The sequence below is a fragment of the Macaca thibetana genome, chromosome 7, assembly GCF_024542745.1.
Source record: "Macaca thibetana thibetana isolate TM-01 chromosome 7, ASM2454274v1, whole genome shotgun sequence".
Classification (NCBI taxonomy): Eukaryota; Metazoa; Chordata; class Mammalia; order Primates; family Cercopithecidae; genus Macaca; species Macaca thibetana.
The window spans coordinates 49,731,155-49,746,709 of NC_065584.1; the positions used below are offsets into that span (position 1 = coordinate 49,731,155).

A 15,555-nucleotide genomic window follows, 5' to 3' on the forward strand; every position below is an offset into this window, starting at 1 on the left:
GGTTCAAATGATTCTCCTACCTCAGCCTCCTGAGTAGCTGGGATTACAGGTGACTGCCACCACATCTTGCTAAATTTTTTGTATTTTTAGTAGAGACGGGGTTTCACCATGTTGGTTGGGCTGGTCTCAAACTCCACTTACCTCGGCCTCCCAAAGTGCTGGGATTACAGGTGTGAGCCACCGTGGTTGGCCCCAATGACTCTTTACTCACTGGTTAACCATGAACAAGTCTCTTAGCTTCTCTTGAGCCCCAGTTTCCTCATCTTTTCCCTGAGCATAATCTGACCTCTCACGTTTGTCATTGGTTTACTGTTCAAGTGATGCAATGCATGTGTCATGCTTTGTAAGGGCTGGAGCTGTGTGCACGCCAGCCATCATCAGTATTTTCTGATATATTATTGCTAGAGTCAGATTGTAAATGGAGGCACCGACTTCTTGGTTAAAGTATATCTATGCCAGGGGCCAGCAAATTATAGTCCATGGCCCATATGTAGCCTGCTGCCTGGTTTTGTGTGGCCCCTGAGCAAAGAATGCTTTTTACATTTTAATAGGGTTGAAAAAAATGAAAAGAAAAGTATTTATGACATTTGAAGGTTACACGAAATTCAAATTTTAATATCCATAAATAAAGGTTATTGGAGCATAGCTGAACCTATTTATTTATGTGTCGTCTACGGCCACTTTTGTGTTATACAAGAACAGAATTGAACAGTTGTGACAGAGACTATACACTCTGCAAAACCTGAGATATTAACTATCTGACTCTTCGTAAGAAAAGTTTTCCACTCTACTTCCTTCCTTCCTATCTGTTGAAGCTTCTCAAAAGCAGAGAAAATTCCAGGAAATCTTAAAAGTCTTTTTACACTTACTTCTTTTGTTTGATAATAAAGGTAAAATGAGAATATATTTGTCTTTTCTTCCTCCTTTCTGATGCTTTTACAAGTAAATCTTCATTCAATGTTGAAACATTATTATGACTTTGAAAGGTAATTAAGGGTAAAAAAAAAAAAAAAAAAAAAAAAAAAAAAAAAAAAACCGCCAACAAACTCAAACCAACCTTAACATGGCCATTCTAACACTTATTTCAAAAATGAAATTGATGCTTCCTTCTACTCTTGGCTTATTTATGTATTCCCAAATGGCTGTAACTATGGTCTACATACAATTTCATAGTTGATCAGCCTTTTTCAGTTGGCTTTGTAAATATTACTTGGTCATTGCTTTTATTTTTCATAGTGGTTGTATTGCTATAGAATGGTACCGTTCACAAGTTATATGTCTTTCAGAAATACTTCTTGTTCTTGCCTTTTGTCCAATCCTTGCTTCTTCAAATATGATTGCAACTGCTTCTCTTTGGAGCCAGCTCTGGGCAGCCTGGGCTTGCTTATTTTCCCTTCCTACCTTAATCTCGGCCCTCTGATATTGATTCAAGTGCAGCATTCCCACTGAGCTTACAAACTGAGAAAGATGAGGAATAAAGCCAAAGAAAAAGTGTCAGAGAATAAATGAACTTGATATTTTAAAGATGATTTTCATTTTGCCCCCACCTCCCCACCAATCATTCAATAATAATAGAAAAAACATTTAGCAAACAAAAATATTCTCCATTTATCTAATAATGATATGAGGGATGTTTGTGCTCTCCGTTGCATTTCTAAATAAGTAGAAATAAAAACAAGACCATTATTGTCATTATGTTATACTGTTAATCCTTTTACTGTGTTTAATACAAAAAAACTCTTCAATTTGTCAAATTAACTAAATACCATGAAATATAAGTAAAAATGGTTATTTATATTTTATTATCTTTTTTTTTTCTAGTGAGAAGCTGGATGGAAAAATTAAAAGACAAGGTAAGAAAAGTATTTTCTTCCATTGGATTTATTTTTAGGGGCGTATAGCTTTGTTAAGCAAAAGATCTTCAGAGTAGTGGAGCTTTAGTTTATTATTCTGATTCTGGTAATCTATCTAAAGATTCAGGGCCGCTTGCAGCACCCTGCAAAAAAGAAGGCCTTCCCTTTAAATCCCTTCTTTTGGAACACAGGAGACACCTTATTCTTTGGAGTACCATTCACTCATATAAAAGTATAAGAATTTACCTTGTTTGATATGCTCAACAGAATAATTGACATATCAAGGTGAAGTTTCTTTTCGGGGAATTTCAGGATTGTAATTCCATTCCTTCTGGCTTTTTTTTTTTTTTTTTTTTTTCTCTCCAATATGGGACGCTCTAGGTGTGCAGTTTATCACAGTGCTGCTACTTACTAGGTATTGATGAGCTGACCTGTCTGGAATGGCCAACTATAGAAAAAGATTTTCTTTTTTTGCATTAATTCTGCCATCTACATAGTGATTGACAACGTTAACTTCCAGGTTGATATTGTTTATTTTCTTTTGATTTTCAACCCTCTCCAAGTTTTGCTTTTGGTTACTTGGTAATTTTAAACCGAATTACTCATAAAGATATAGATGGAGTCCTGAATTCCTTGTTGTAGCCTGTGTCGGATCCCATTATTACAGCCCAGCTCAGATTTCATTGGGATTTCGGCTAAATGGAAATCTTTTCAGTGGTCAGATACTGAGTTACCTTCAGTTCACCAGTCTCAATATATTTCTATTGATGGCATTCCATATCTTTTTTATTACCTGCAGTCAATTTCCCTCATATTTGAATTATTAATATTATTTTACTACAGCTTAATATTAAAGAATACATTCAATTGCAAATAAATTTATATAATTGTATTAATTCTCCTTATTATTTCTGTTTCTAAGTAAAATTTAGCACAGATAATGTTTGAGAATGAGACTATTTTATGTTCATATAAATTAAAAGTGACATTGAAAAATTTTAAGCCTGTTGAGGTCAATGGAGGCTGTTTTGGTATTTGTAATGGGTCCAATTGTGAGGAGAGGTGGGCTGCGATCAGATGGACTGAGAAACACTGGAGGGGAAGAAAACTTCGAAAGTTTAGAACTGGATATATTTACATAGGTAGTGTTTCCTGTTATTTTTCAGGGAAAAATATGATGCAATGAAAATTAAACAGGATTTGTTACGTTAACCTAGGAATTCATATATCATTGTTTCCATAGAAAGTATCCTGAGTTATTTAACAAAGAGACCCCCCCCCAAAAAAAAAGTCTTAAGAAAATAAATTTTGTCGGGTAACCTGTTTTGAAATTGGTATTGTTAAATTTCTTATCTGCATGTATGTATAGCTTTACCATTCCCTTAAAATAATCTGTGCAGCTTTAGAGAAAGGCTGTCTATTTTTATTCCTATGAACCCTTTATTCTTACCTTGTCTCAAAATCTTGGTACCTTTTTCTTGCTCCTTTTTATCAAGAGAAATAATTTTGTGTGTGACCCCTAGTTTTCTGGCTTATTTTGAAGTTTTTCAAGCTTTCTCATCACTTTCTTCTGTAGTATTTTTTTTCAGTATATTTTAATTAAAAAATTGTAGGAAGCAAATTTTGGATTCCAGTGGTGACTGTCATGTATGCCTATCTCTTCATCTTTGACTCTTGGAGGGACTCATTTAAATCTTCCCCATATTCCCTGCCTTCGTCCATGCTTGAGCGATTACATGCTAATTTGATATGTATATTTTATATGTATATACACACATATGTACATATATCTTCCTTTAACAAGTCTTACAGGTGATCCTGGTGCATGCTGAAGTTTGAGAAGATACGTGTACATAGATCTTACACACATATATACATATATCTTCCTCACTCTCTATTTGTCCATCCATCCGTTCATCCATCTATCCCTCCGTCATCTATTAAAGTCTTGTTAGTCATTATCTTCAGAAACTATTTGAGTACGAAGCTGTTGTCTCTTTGATGAAAGTCACAGAATCCCTTAGAACTGAAAACTAAACTACATGCCTAACCTGGCTCTTCAGGCAAGCCAGGACACTCTGTCAGGTTAGCTTCATTTAATTGTTTCAGTACTGAGTCTCTGTTGGTTAGCTGGATTGTAGAAAGGGTGGTGTTTTCAAAAGTTCTGAATTGTTCCTTTTGTTATTGTAGTTTAGTCTTTCTATATTAAGATTAAGATCAGCTGTGAATGACAGAAAATCCACCCCCACTCCCAATGACAATAGCTTAGCCAAGATAGAAGTTTGTTATCTCTCTCTCTCTCTCTCTTTTTTTTTTTTTTTTTTTTTTTGGCAGAGTCTAGCTCTGTCACCTAGGCTGAAGTGCAGTGATCTTGGCTCACTGCAACTTCCACCTCCCAGGTTCAAGTGATTCTCATGCCTCAGCCTCCTGAGTAGCTGGGATTACAGACATGTACCACTATGCCCAGTTAATTTTTGTATTTTTAGTAGAGACAAGGTTTCACCATGTTGGCCAGGTTGGTTTTGAACTCCTGGCCTTATCTGACCTGCTCACCTCAGCCTCCCAAAGTGCTGGGATTACAGGCATGAGCTACTGTGCCTGGCCCCTATTGTCTCCTGTTTTTAAGTTTGAGATAGTCACAGGTTAGTGGGGAGTGACGCAGTGACAGGGGCCCAAGCTTCTTCTATTTGATACTCCACCATTTGTGACCTTCATCCCCACGGTCACCTCATAATCCTGGATGGCACTTCTGACTTAGCTATGTGCATATTCTAGCCAGAGGAAGGAGGAAAAAGGGGAGGCTGATGATACCCCTTTCTTTTTAAAAGGGAGAATAAAAGCACTCTGTCATTCTTAAAGGGAAGAATAAGGGCTCTGCTCCCCTTTTATAGAACATATCTTGAAATTTTCTTATGCCACTGACATATCATCTTCTTGGTGAAACTTACCACATGGTTGTACCCAGCTTCCCAGTAGGCAAGAAGTCATCTTTATTTTGTGCCCACTCCCAAACTGGAGGCTCTTTTACTATAGAAGAAGAAAAGAATGGATATTGAAGGACAGTTCCTGTATTAATCCATCATTAATTGTCCTCTTGGCTAAGTGTTCAAGTCGGTGATCCTTGTTAGGCAAGTTTTAACTTGGCTACTCATTAGTGTATCTTTTCAGCATCTAAATTGCTTTTCAAAACTGAAGATGCGTAACAATTTTAATTGTGTAATAAAGACCAGGCCTGTTGTTACATCAATAAAACCAATATATTTCTTCTAGCTTAAGGAAACCATCCAGAAAATGAATGGCCTAGACTATACTTTATAGCAGCAATTCTCAATGTATGGTCTGGACCAGCAGCATCAGCATCACCTGGAGCTTGTTGGATATGCAAATTCTCAGACTCCACCGTAGACCTACCTCCCAGGAACTCTGGGAATGGGGCCCAACAGTCTGCATTTTAGCAAGTCTCGCAGGTGATCCTGATGCATGCTGGAGTTTGAGAACAACCATTGCACAGAAATCGTAAGGATGCTGTCTCAGTTCTGCAGATTTTAGGCAGTAAAGCATATCATTTGGTTTCCTATGGCTTTCTTGATGACAGAGGTTCTGAACAAATATGTCATCCTAAGAAGGAAGGATACCTTTCTCATTGACTTCAAACAAACAAAACTTCAAAGCCTAACAAAAACAAGTATATTTAGCAATATTTTGACTTATAATTTACTTTAAAATTTAAAACTTTATTTGGAAATAATTTAAAATTTACAGATGAGATACAAGAGTAAGAATGGTACAAAGAACATTCCTACACCTTTACCTGGATGCGCGTGTTGTTCGCATTTTACCCCATGTGCTTTATCATTTGCTGCCACGTTCTCCTCTTTTTTCCTGAACTATTTAAGGATGAGTTGCATGTGTTGTGGCCTGTTTACCCTTATATACTTCAGTGTATATTTCCTAAGAATGAGGGTATATTTTAAGCAGATCTTTGTGCAGTTATTAGTTGGAGTATATTCAATATCGATATAATACTTTCATGGAATCTAGCATTCATATTTCAGTTTTTTCAACAAACCCAAAATATCCTTTATAAGAGCATTTTTTTCTCCTCTCTTAAAGAATCCACTCTAGGATTATGTAACACATTTAGTTGTCATGTTTCTGTAATTTCCTTTAATTTGTAACATTTTTATAGCCATCGTTTATCTTTTATGACATGAACATTGTTAAAGAATATAGTCTTTTTGAAAAACAGAATATACTTTCAGTTTGTTGGATGTTTCCTCATGATTCGATTCAGGTTATGCATTCTGAGTTGGAATAATACATTGGTGCAATTGTGTCTTTCTCAGGGTGTCCTCGGGGCACGTGTATATGCAATAATTTGGAACAGAGAAAAAGTATTAGGCAGAATTTATGACTTAAAACTGTGTGCATGTTGTCTTATTTCTTTTCATTGCTGAAGAAATCAAGCCATGAGCAATTCTAACAGAAGAGCTTATTTTCCCTTAGTCAGTTTAGAAAGAAGAATAGTTAAATTACATCTTAAGATGGTATGTTGCTTTGCTCCCATCTTGTAATTTACCTGTAATTTCAAAGCAAGGCAGATGCCCCCCAAAAAGAAAAAAAAATCGAGGAGACAAAAAAGAGAGATGTAACTGAATTTTTGTGAAATCTACATAATTGAGAGCTCTAGCCAAATTTAACCATTCCACAATGAAAGTATACTTTAAAACATCATGTTGTACATGATGAGTACGTACAGTTTTGTATGTCAATTTACAAATATATATGTCAATTTGAAAAAATAAAGCTCCATAAGTAAAAGGCTTAAGTGTGTCAATGAGAAATGCGGAAATGGTGACATATTTGAGAATACCAATGTTGTTGGCATGGGATTAAGTTACAGAGTATGGGGAGACCTCCACAGAGGCTGATCACATTGACCTTCCAAAAGTTCAAATGTTACTGTGCATGAAAAGCCTAATCATCTGGGCTTAAAGGTTATCATATTTCAGCATGTATGTGTTTCCATAAACTGGGAATGGTAATTAAAAATAATTCACAGTTCTTGTGTGAGCACCAATGCTTTGCTGTTGTTCAGTTTTTTCCCACATGGAAAATTACAGAGTTTTTATAAGCCTTAAGTAGATTTGGAAGAACTTTAGAAAAAGTTTGGGCTTCTACAAAGCATATTAATTTATTGAAAAATGACTAGGCTTTGTTTCTTGGGGAAAAATACTTAGTATGCTGAGGAACAGTGGTATTGTTCTCAAATTAATGGAAAAATTTCCATATTTTGCCCTAAGTTAAGACTCTGGGAGGCAGAAACAGTGAGGGAGCTGGCTGAATACAAGAGGAAGGTGCTGCCGTTTCACAAGGTCTGATGTATTCCTTGGATGTCCTGCTAGAAATGTCGGGAAAACATCACAGCCTACATACTTCAGCACTTTCAGGAAAACTTTTATCCTCTGTCCTGCTCTGTTTTTGGCTCACTTTGAAAAATACTAAAAACAGTTTGTGCTGTATTAGAAATTTAAAAGATAGTCATATAAATGAATAGACTTATGAACAATTTTAATTGTTTATGTATTTTATATGGGTAGGCTTCTAGGAGGGGTTTCTTGGGAGGTAAACCATTACCTGTGTTCCCCCATGAAAGGGCTGTAGGTTAGTACATACCCTGTTAGCCCATAGGAGTCTTATTGACCAAGGTGTAGGGATCACTCTGAGTACAATGGCCTTGCCCTAAGCTTGGGTAGGTCCTGAGGTACTTACTCAAGTCCAGGGATCATCCTGCTCTCTGAGGACCAAAGTATCCATAGTGACACCTTGGAGACACTGGAGACATAGATGAATTTGACAATTCCAGGACCTTTTGGAGGTATTGTGTTGTTGGTTGTCATCTTTGTGTCCTTCTCTGTCACTTCCTTTCTTTGGGGATGGGACATTCAGAATTCCCTTCCACCCTCCAACTTTGTCTTGTCTATTGGGAAGGAGATTCCATTCACAGAAATCACTCCATCCGTTTTGTGTGCACACTCTCTCCTTGTCCTTGTCTTTTCTGCCTTTGCTCCAACATCTAACATTCCTCCCCTTGCCTTTGCAGGCCCTTTTCTTCCTTTTTACTCGCCCCTCCCCTTTTACTCGCAAGCATTTTCATCTTTCTTCTCTTACTGTAATGCAGCTAAGACAGACAGAGAGAGGGAGAAGAGAGGACCACTACTGTCAAGGCCCTCTTTTTACCCCCCAGCAAATACAGTATTTCAGAGGACACTTTGACCTCCTTTAAGCCTGACTCTGGCTGATATTTCCAATTTATAGCATTTTAGTAGTCCTGGCATTCTCAGAGGCTTACTTCATCCATCTTTAATACAAATTATATTTCTGTCATCAGAACCTGATGTTGACAAATGTGCATAAGCTAGTGGCTGGAAGTGCCACTAGGTCTGGTTGATTTATTTCTATGCTTCTATGTATTTGAAATATCCCCAAAATAGGCCTACCTCTCTCTCTGTTGCCTTCTCCCTAAAAAGTTACTGTATTTTAGGTTTAGTTTTATCTTATAACAAAGCAGACGGGATAATTCAAAGTGTCTAAAAGCCTGCTGCCATCCAGCAGAAATGAGAAACCCAGGGCAGTGCTCTGTTTAGCATCCTAATGTGTGTTTCCTTTTCTCTGCAGGCTGGTTACATGTCTGGGATGCTGGTGCCAGTAGGGGTTGGGATAGCTGGAGCCTTGTTCATCTTGGGAGCCCTCTACAGCATTAAGGTTATGAATCGCCGAAGGAGAAATGGTTTCAAAAGGCATAAAAGAAAGGTATGGAACCAACAATAGCAAAACCTAATCAGTTTCAGAACATTCTTTTCTTATCTAATTTACTTAATAAAGCACACGGAGTTTAATGATGCTCGAGCGGTATTGACGTGCCCAGTGGTCTGGATGAGCTGCTGTAGCTCCTGCCTCGGCTGCATTTGTTAGCGTGTCTTTTAAAGGGGGCCTGTTTCTCAGCTTTGCTCTGCAGCAGGAAGCGTTTAATGCTTTTCTGTTTTCTTTCTCTAGCAGAGAGAATTCAACAGCATGCAAGATCGAGTAATGCTCTTAGCCGACAGCTCTGAAGATGAATTTTGAATTGGACTGGGTTTTAATTGGGATATTCAACGATGCTACTATTCTAATTTTTATTTTGGAGGAGAAAAAAAAAAAGAACAACCTGCCACATTGCTGCTATCAGGCCGTTAGTCCTAGTGTCTGCTGGGTGCTGCGTAGTAGATTTTTCTTGTACTGAGCAGAAACGGCATGCTGTATACTAAATGTATCATGCAGTATTTGGTTTTATTCTGTAGTGAATTTTCCACAACTGTGGGCTACAACTCATAAATATGCAGCATATATGTTTTTCAGTAGGAGTTGCTACATTAGGCAGAGTAAATATTTTGTATTTTTCCACAGTGTCTTTTCCTTGGTTTGAATTACCTGCATTGAGAATAATGATTGTTGCCACCAAGGCATGCTTGACTTTGAGATATAAATCTTAACAAAGAATAACTTCTCATCATTATACTCTACCTACATGAAACCATGGGCTTGTGGGCCATGGTACATACTGCATTTGCATCAAACTAGCAGCAACTCAGAATGAAATCATTTTCATTAAGAAGTTCTCTCAGCATATTAGGATTATATGTAGATTTGTACGTATTTTGCATTATGTGCTTCAGTCTCCTAGTTTTATTATTTCTCACCTTCTGTTTTATTCTTATTCTTGGCGAGGAAAAATGCACTAGAAATAATACATTAAATTGACTCTTAGTCTTAATGTATGCTTGCAGTCTTAAATAGTGTGACTGAGTCCAGCAGAGTCATACATGTTTATGATTAAGCGGTATTCTTTTTGTGGTACTATTTGATTTTGCCAAGAAGAAATGAGGAAGAAATCAAGAATGAGATGAGGGTAGGTAAGCTCTCAGAGCATTTCTCTCTGCCATTTGGTTCTATGCTTCTGTGGCTACTAATGTGACTAATTCAGAGTGTTGTATTTCCACATCTGTGGTCTTCACCATGGAAAAAGTGGGCTACCATTGGTCCTTATTTGGCTTTATTAGAAAAATAGATATTCTATCATTTGTCTGCCCAGTGACCAGAGTCCTGGTGCACAACAGAGCTCATGGGAAACCAGCCTCTCTCAGGGCACCCCGCTATGAGGATGTTAAACTATGTTCGATCATTTCTCATCTCCCTTGGAATGTAATTCCCTGCCCTATACAAAATAGGATACTGCAATGCGCTATTTGAATCTAGGAATTGAGGACTTGTAGTTAGTTGAGTTTTGGGGTAAAGACTTGGCTCATATGGAAGAATAAAGGTTATTTATTAATAGTGCTGTCACTGTGGAGAACTTGGGGTTTATTAGAACTTGTCTACTATGTTCAAGAAAAATTGCACAGTTATTCCTCATAGCTACTATGTGAGGTAGGACATATGTTTTTATTCTCCCATTTGACTGAAGATGGAACGGAAGCAGAGAAGTGAAATGATTTTCCAAAGTTGTACCTAAAGCGAATCAGCGTGAGAACCCACTTGGACCCAGAGCCATGCACCCTTATCTTCAATTCAGTACCCTTTTCATGGACTTTGGAGGAAGCAGTGATATTTCAGAGTCCTTCTTTAAAACAAAGGTTCTAAGGAAATAGCTGCTTGGTCAAGGAACATTTGATGTGAGTTTCCATCTTTGTTAAATGAATGATGCCTTTCTAATTTCTCTCTTACTCATACAAGTTCTTTCCTTCCCTATCTCAGTTATTTCCTTTACAGTCATAAATTGAAGTATCACTTCTATGGAACTAATAGAGAAACCTTCCTAGAATCCGTTTTTGAAAAATGGCTGGCTTGCAAGAACGTTTTCATCAAATAATTTTAACTCTTTTTGTCAAGAGATGTAAGCAAATGTGTGAAATTGATCAAGAGAAGTGAAAAGCTCTGTACAGTCCAATAGAAGTTAGCAATTGGCAAATTCGCTCAAGGTCAGATTTTAAAAACAGAATTCAGAACCATGGCACTCAGAAGTGATTTGTAATTTCATGAGTAGAGACGTCCTGATATTGCATAAGGGATGTTTTCCTTTTCTTAAGAGCATCCCTTTGCTATAAGTATTTCTAAGGTTGGGAGTAAGTGAGCGTGGTGTGGCATTACTGTCTTTGTATTATTCACAGACTATTTGTTGAGAATACATAATAGGCCACTTAACTGAGTAGCACATGGGTGATGCTAATGGCCATTATTGCCTTGGGCTACTCAATCTATAGTCTTAACTAAACCATGGCTAATAGATTTACTTTTCAAATTGCAGTATAATAAATTCCCAAATAACACACCCATATTTTCATTTCTCAGAGGTCTGTGAGGATGACATGTATGTGAATTTTGGCTTAACACAATATCTCTGTGATCCTTTTTGGGAAACATGATTTCTTAAAGGAAAAGCATATACTTAGAGTACATTTCTGTACAAACCCATTTAAACATCTGGATTGAGTGGATGGCGGTGGATGGTACAAATGACATGTTTATTTTGGCCGTTTTCCTTGCTGCTGGTGGCTATGGAATAATGATTTTCAGTGTTTGGCTTAGATTATTAAGAGGATCAGAAAACGTTATCATATTTTAAACAAAACCTGGGATTAGGGGTGCTGCTACCAGATGGAAGTGCTGGCCAGTGATTATACAGTGGTCCAGATGAAAAGTAGTAAATCAGGCACTTGTAGGTTTACCCAAAATAAGTGATAAGTATGCTTATATTTGCAAATTAAAATAGAAAGTCAACTTTTTATTCTAACAACTAGGCTTAAAACATTTAATAGTGAAATTAATAAAGCTGTCTGGAAAGGAGAGCCAATTCGTACAGCTTCAGTTGTGAACACCGTCCCTACTGGACTGAGTTTACCCAGCCAGAACTGCCGGTGTCCCAATGCAGGGGCAGGGACTAGGTCTTCTTCTCGGAGGGAGAGGCAGTGTTTCCAGAATTTGTAGGCTCATAAGAATCACCTGGGACACTTGTGAAACATACCGATCTGAAGGCCTTACCCTATACCCGATGAGTTAGAATCTCCAGGAAAGGAGCTTGGGGTATTTGTGCCCCAGCAAGCTTGAGAACACAGCTAGGAGGGATCTATCTAGAGAACAATTTCTTTATGATAGAGACAAGGTCATTTAAAGTCACAATGAGATACCACCTCACACCTATTGGGATGGCTATTATTCAATAAAACAAAATATAACAATTGTTTCTGAAGATGTGGAGAAATTGGAACCCTTGTATACTGTGGGTGGGAATGTAAAATGGATAGCCGCTGTGGAAAACAGTATGAAGATTCCTCAATAAATTAAAATAGAGCTGCCATATCATCCAACTATCCCATTTCTGGGCATATATCCAAAAGAATAGAAATCAGGATCTCGCAGAAGTATCTGTACTCCCGTGTTCATTGCAGTATTATTCACAATAGCCAAGATATGGAGACACCTAAATATCTATCAGTAGATGAATGGATAAAGAAAATGTGGTATATACATACAGTAGAATATTATTCAGCCATAGGAAATAAGGAAATCCTGTTATTGTGACAATATGGACACACATGGAGAACATTATGCTGAGTGAAATAAACTAGTGACAAAAGGACAAATGCATGATTGCACTTATTTGAGGTGTCCAAAATAATCAAACTCATAAGGGCAGAGGCAAAATGGTGCTTGCTAGGGGCTGGGCAAAGTTAAAGATGGGGAGATGTTGATTAACTATGTTTCAGTTATGCAAGATGAATAAGTTCTGGAGCTCTGCTATATAACATAGTGCCTATAGTTAACAATATCATACTGTGCAGTTAAAAATTTGTTAAGAGGGCCGGGTGCGGTGGCTCACGCCTGTAATCCCAGCACTTTGGGAGGCCAAGGCAGGCAGATCATGAGATCAGGAGATGGAGACCATCCTGGCTAACACGGTGAAACCCCATCTCTACTAAAAATACAAAAAATTAGCTGGGCATGGTAGTGCACCTGTAGTCCCAGCTACTTGGGAGGCTGAGGCAGGAGGATCGCTTGAACCCGGGAGGTGGAGTTTGCCATGAGCCAGGATTGCGCCACTGCACTCCAGCCTGGTAACAAAGTGAGACTCCGTCTCAAAAACAAAAACAAAAAGCAAAACAAAACAAAAATTTTTGTTAATAGGGTAGATCTCACATTAAATGTTCTACACACACACACACACACACACACACACACACACACACACAAAAGAGACAAGGAGAGCAATCCCCTGTGGGAAGAGACACTTTTCCTGGTCATGCTACCAATAAATCATACCTGCTGTGGAGAAAGGAGAAAGGAAAACAAAAGGAAAGAGAAAAGGATGGAAGCTACTAGAAAAAGAATAGAAGGCTGGGATGGAGAGAAAAGGGTTTCTCCCATACCCCTGATGTCTTTTTCTCTAATTAGAAAAGACAGTGCTTTTCTTTCCAACCTCTTTAGTTTTTTCTTTCCCATAAGCTGTTTCTTTCAGTAGCTGCTAGCTTAATTTATATGCAATATTTGGAGTTAATTAGTATCCCAGGGTAACAGATTCCCTTAGCAATGCCTTAGCCATGGCTTCAGCTGATAAACTGCCTCAAATACAATTTTCCAGAAACACTTTCTTAAAGTACCTGTATCTCTTAACGTAGGTCAAAACTGTATAAAGAAATTTTAAAGCCAAGTTTTAGAACACATTTAAAGTAATTTTTGAAGAGTCAATTAAAAGTGGTTTTTCATTTTATGATTTTTTCCCCCCAAAGGCTAAACGTTAAAAGCCAAAACATTTTATACTGGTATCAGAAAATTATATAGAGTGCGTGGAGCGTACTGAATACCTCGCTCTTCCTTCTGTGTCTGCCTCCAGGTGTCTTCTTTCTGCAGAAGCCCAAATGAGACACCTTATTTCCAATCACAGCCACAACCTAGGGGAGAAGAATCAAATCCTCCACAGGCATTGTGATTTCTGTGGATATGAATAATCCATGTTCCTACCAGCTGCCAAAAAAACAGCTTTTGGAAACAAGATGTGCTATTTGGCGCAAGGTTATAGCTACATGACATTTTGGCAAGAGAGGCTTTTTTATGACCACAGAGGAATTTGAAGAGGCAGGAACACAACTGAAAAAAAAAAAAATCTCTTCCCTTTAGGGTATGTGAAGGTATGGTTACTAGGAAAGAATATGGTAGAAGAAGATGGAGGAAAATCATAATACAAGGCAAATATAAAAATGGCATAAAACGTTAGCAAGTGCTGGAGGATGCCAAAGTTCGGAATGGACCAATGCTTGAAAAAATATAGAGAAAAGCAAGGAGAAGAATACAAATGAGGAAGATCATTAGCAGGAGAAGGGACCATAAAGCTACATGAATCCATTTTGCCTCCATCTTCTCCATCAAATAAAATTATCTCATATTAGTTAGAATGAACATTGCTGGGGGTGGGGAATTGAAGTCCAAGATGGATGAGGAGGTGAAAGGTGCTTGGTTACTTTAAATGAGCTTAAGCACTCAGTTAGATATCTTCTTTAATTGCACAGTCCTCAAATGACTGAATATAAACTTCTAGGAACAGGAAATAATTTGAAAGCAAAATAATGGTACTGACTTAATAAAAATCCTACATGTGCACATTTAGCACTCCTAGACTGATAAGCTGAAGATGAACTGCAGAGAGATGTTGCTCTGATAATTATAGACTGGCAGTTAACTAGCTGGAAACATAATCCTGTTGCTTAATTTCTGCATGCAGAAAACCCCAGCATTTATTTTGCAAGCCACTGTAATATAAATGCATTGGGAATGTCCTATTTGGGGTAATAGGTATATCTAACTCCCTATTAATTAACCCAAATTTCTATCATGTGCATATAGGATAAAGAGAGAAAGGAAGGAGGGAAGGAAGGAAGGAAGGAGGGGAGGGAGGGAGGGAGGAAAGGAAGGGAAGGGAAGGGAAAGGGATAGGGAGGGAGGAAGGAAGGAAGGGAGGGAGGAAGGGAGGAAGGAAGGGAGGGAGGGAGGAAGGAAGGAAGGAAGGAAGGAAGGAAGGAAGGAAGGAAGGAAGGAAGGAAGGAAGGAAGGAAGGAAGGAAGGAATTCCCTCAGTAAGTAGCAGCAAAAGCACAAAGAAACAAATCATTTGCTCCCATGTTCTAGTTTGTGTAAAAGCACAAATAAATTGATGTAAAAAAAATTACATAGTCCACCTAGTAAAGCAAATATCCTACTTGCTCTTTTCTAGAAGCAGCAGGAAAAGATTACTTATGTAAGTGATAACCATCAATAATTTGTAATATAGAGTATAAATTCTTCAGATGGATGTTGCTGAGAGGTATAACCTTTTGTGGGTTAAGGATGGAGGAACTGAGGAGTAGAAACAGAAGAATTATCTGTGGGGGGAAAATCCTGTTATCTTTTTTCTCAAAGTTTATGGGTATAGGAACAGAGTGCAAGCAAAGTGTCAGGCAAAGTGGGTACCCACTTGGATTATTTTATTACCTTTAAGGTGGGTAGATCATCTGCTCTAGTCTCAGAATAAACCTGGCATCAGTTCAGGAAGCTGAGCTTTTTATTAACCAGTGTCATGCCCATCTCAATATTCTCTTCCTAATTAGCAGCGAAATAAAGGAAGGGACCAAAGCATT

At 37.9% G+C, this 15,555-nt stretch overlaps 1 protein-coding gene across 2 annotated transcripts in view; it reads left to right on the forward strand.

Moving 5' to 3' along the window:
* ARMH4 (armadillo like helical domain containing 4) overlaps positions 1 to 14,119 on the forward strand; it is a 157,069-nt gene extending 142,950 nt beyond the window's left edge. Inside the window, exons 7-9 of one of the 2 annotated variants that reach the window (XM_050799721.1) lie at positions 1,822 to 1,853; positions 8,532 to 8,666; positions 8,910 to 14,119. In XM_050799721.1, coding sequence (XP_050655678.1) covers positions 1,822 to 1,853; positions 8,532 to 8,666; positions 8,910 to 8,978 — 236 coding nt within the window. In that variant the 3' untranslated portion in view covers positions 8,979 to 14,119. The remainder of the gene's footprint in view (positions 1 to 1,821; positions 1,854 to 8,531; positions 8,667 to 8,909) is intronic. The other variant, XM_050799722.1, reaches the window with a different exon arrangement.
* Positions 14,120 to 15,555: the final 1,436 nt, after the last annotated feature.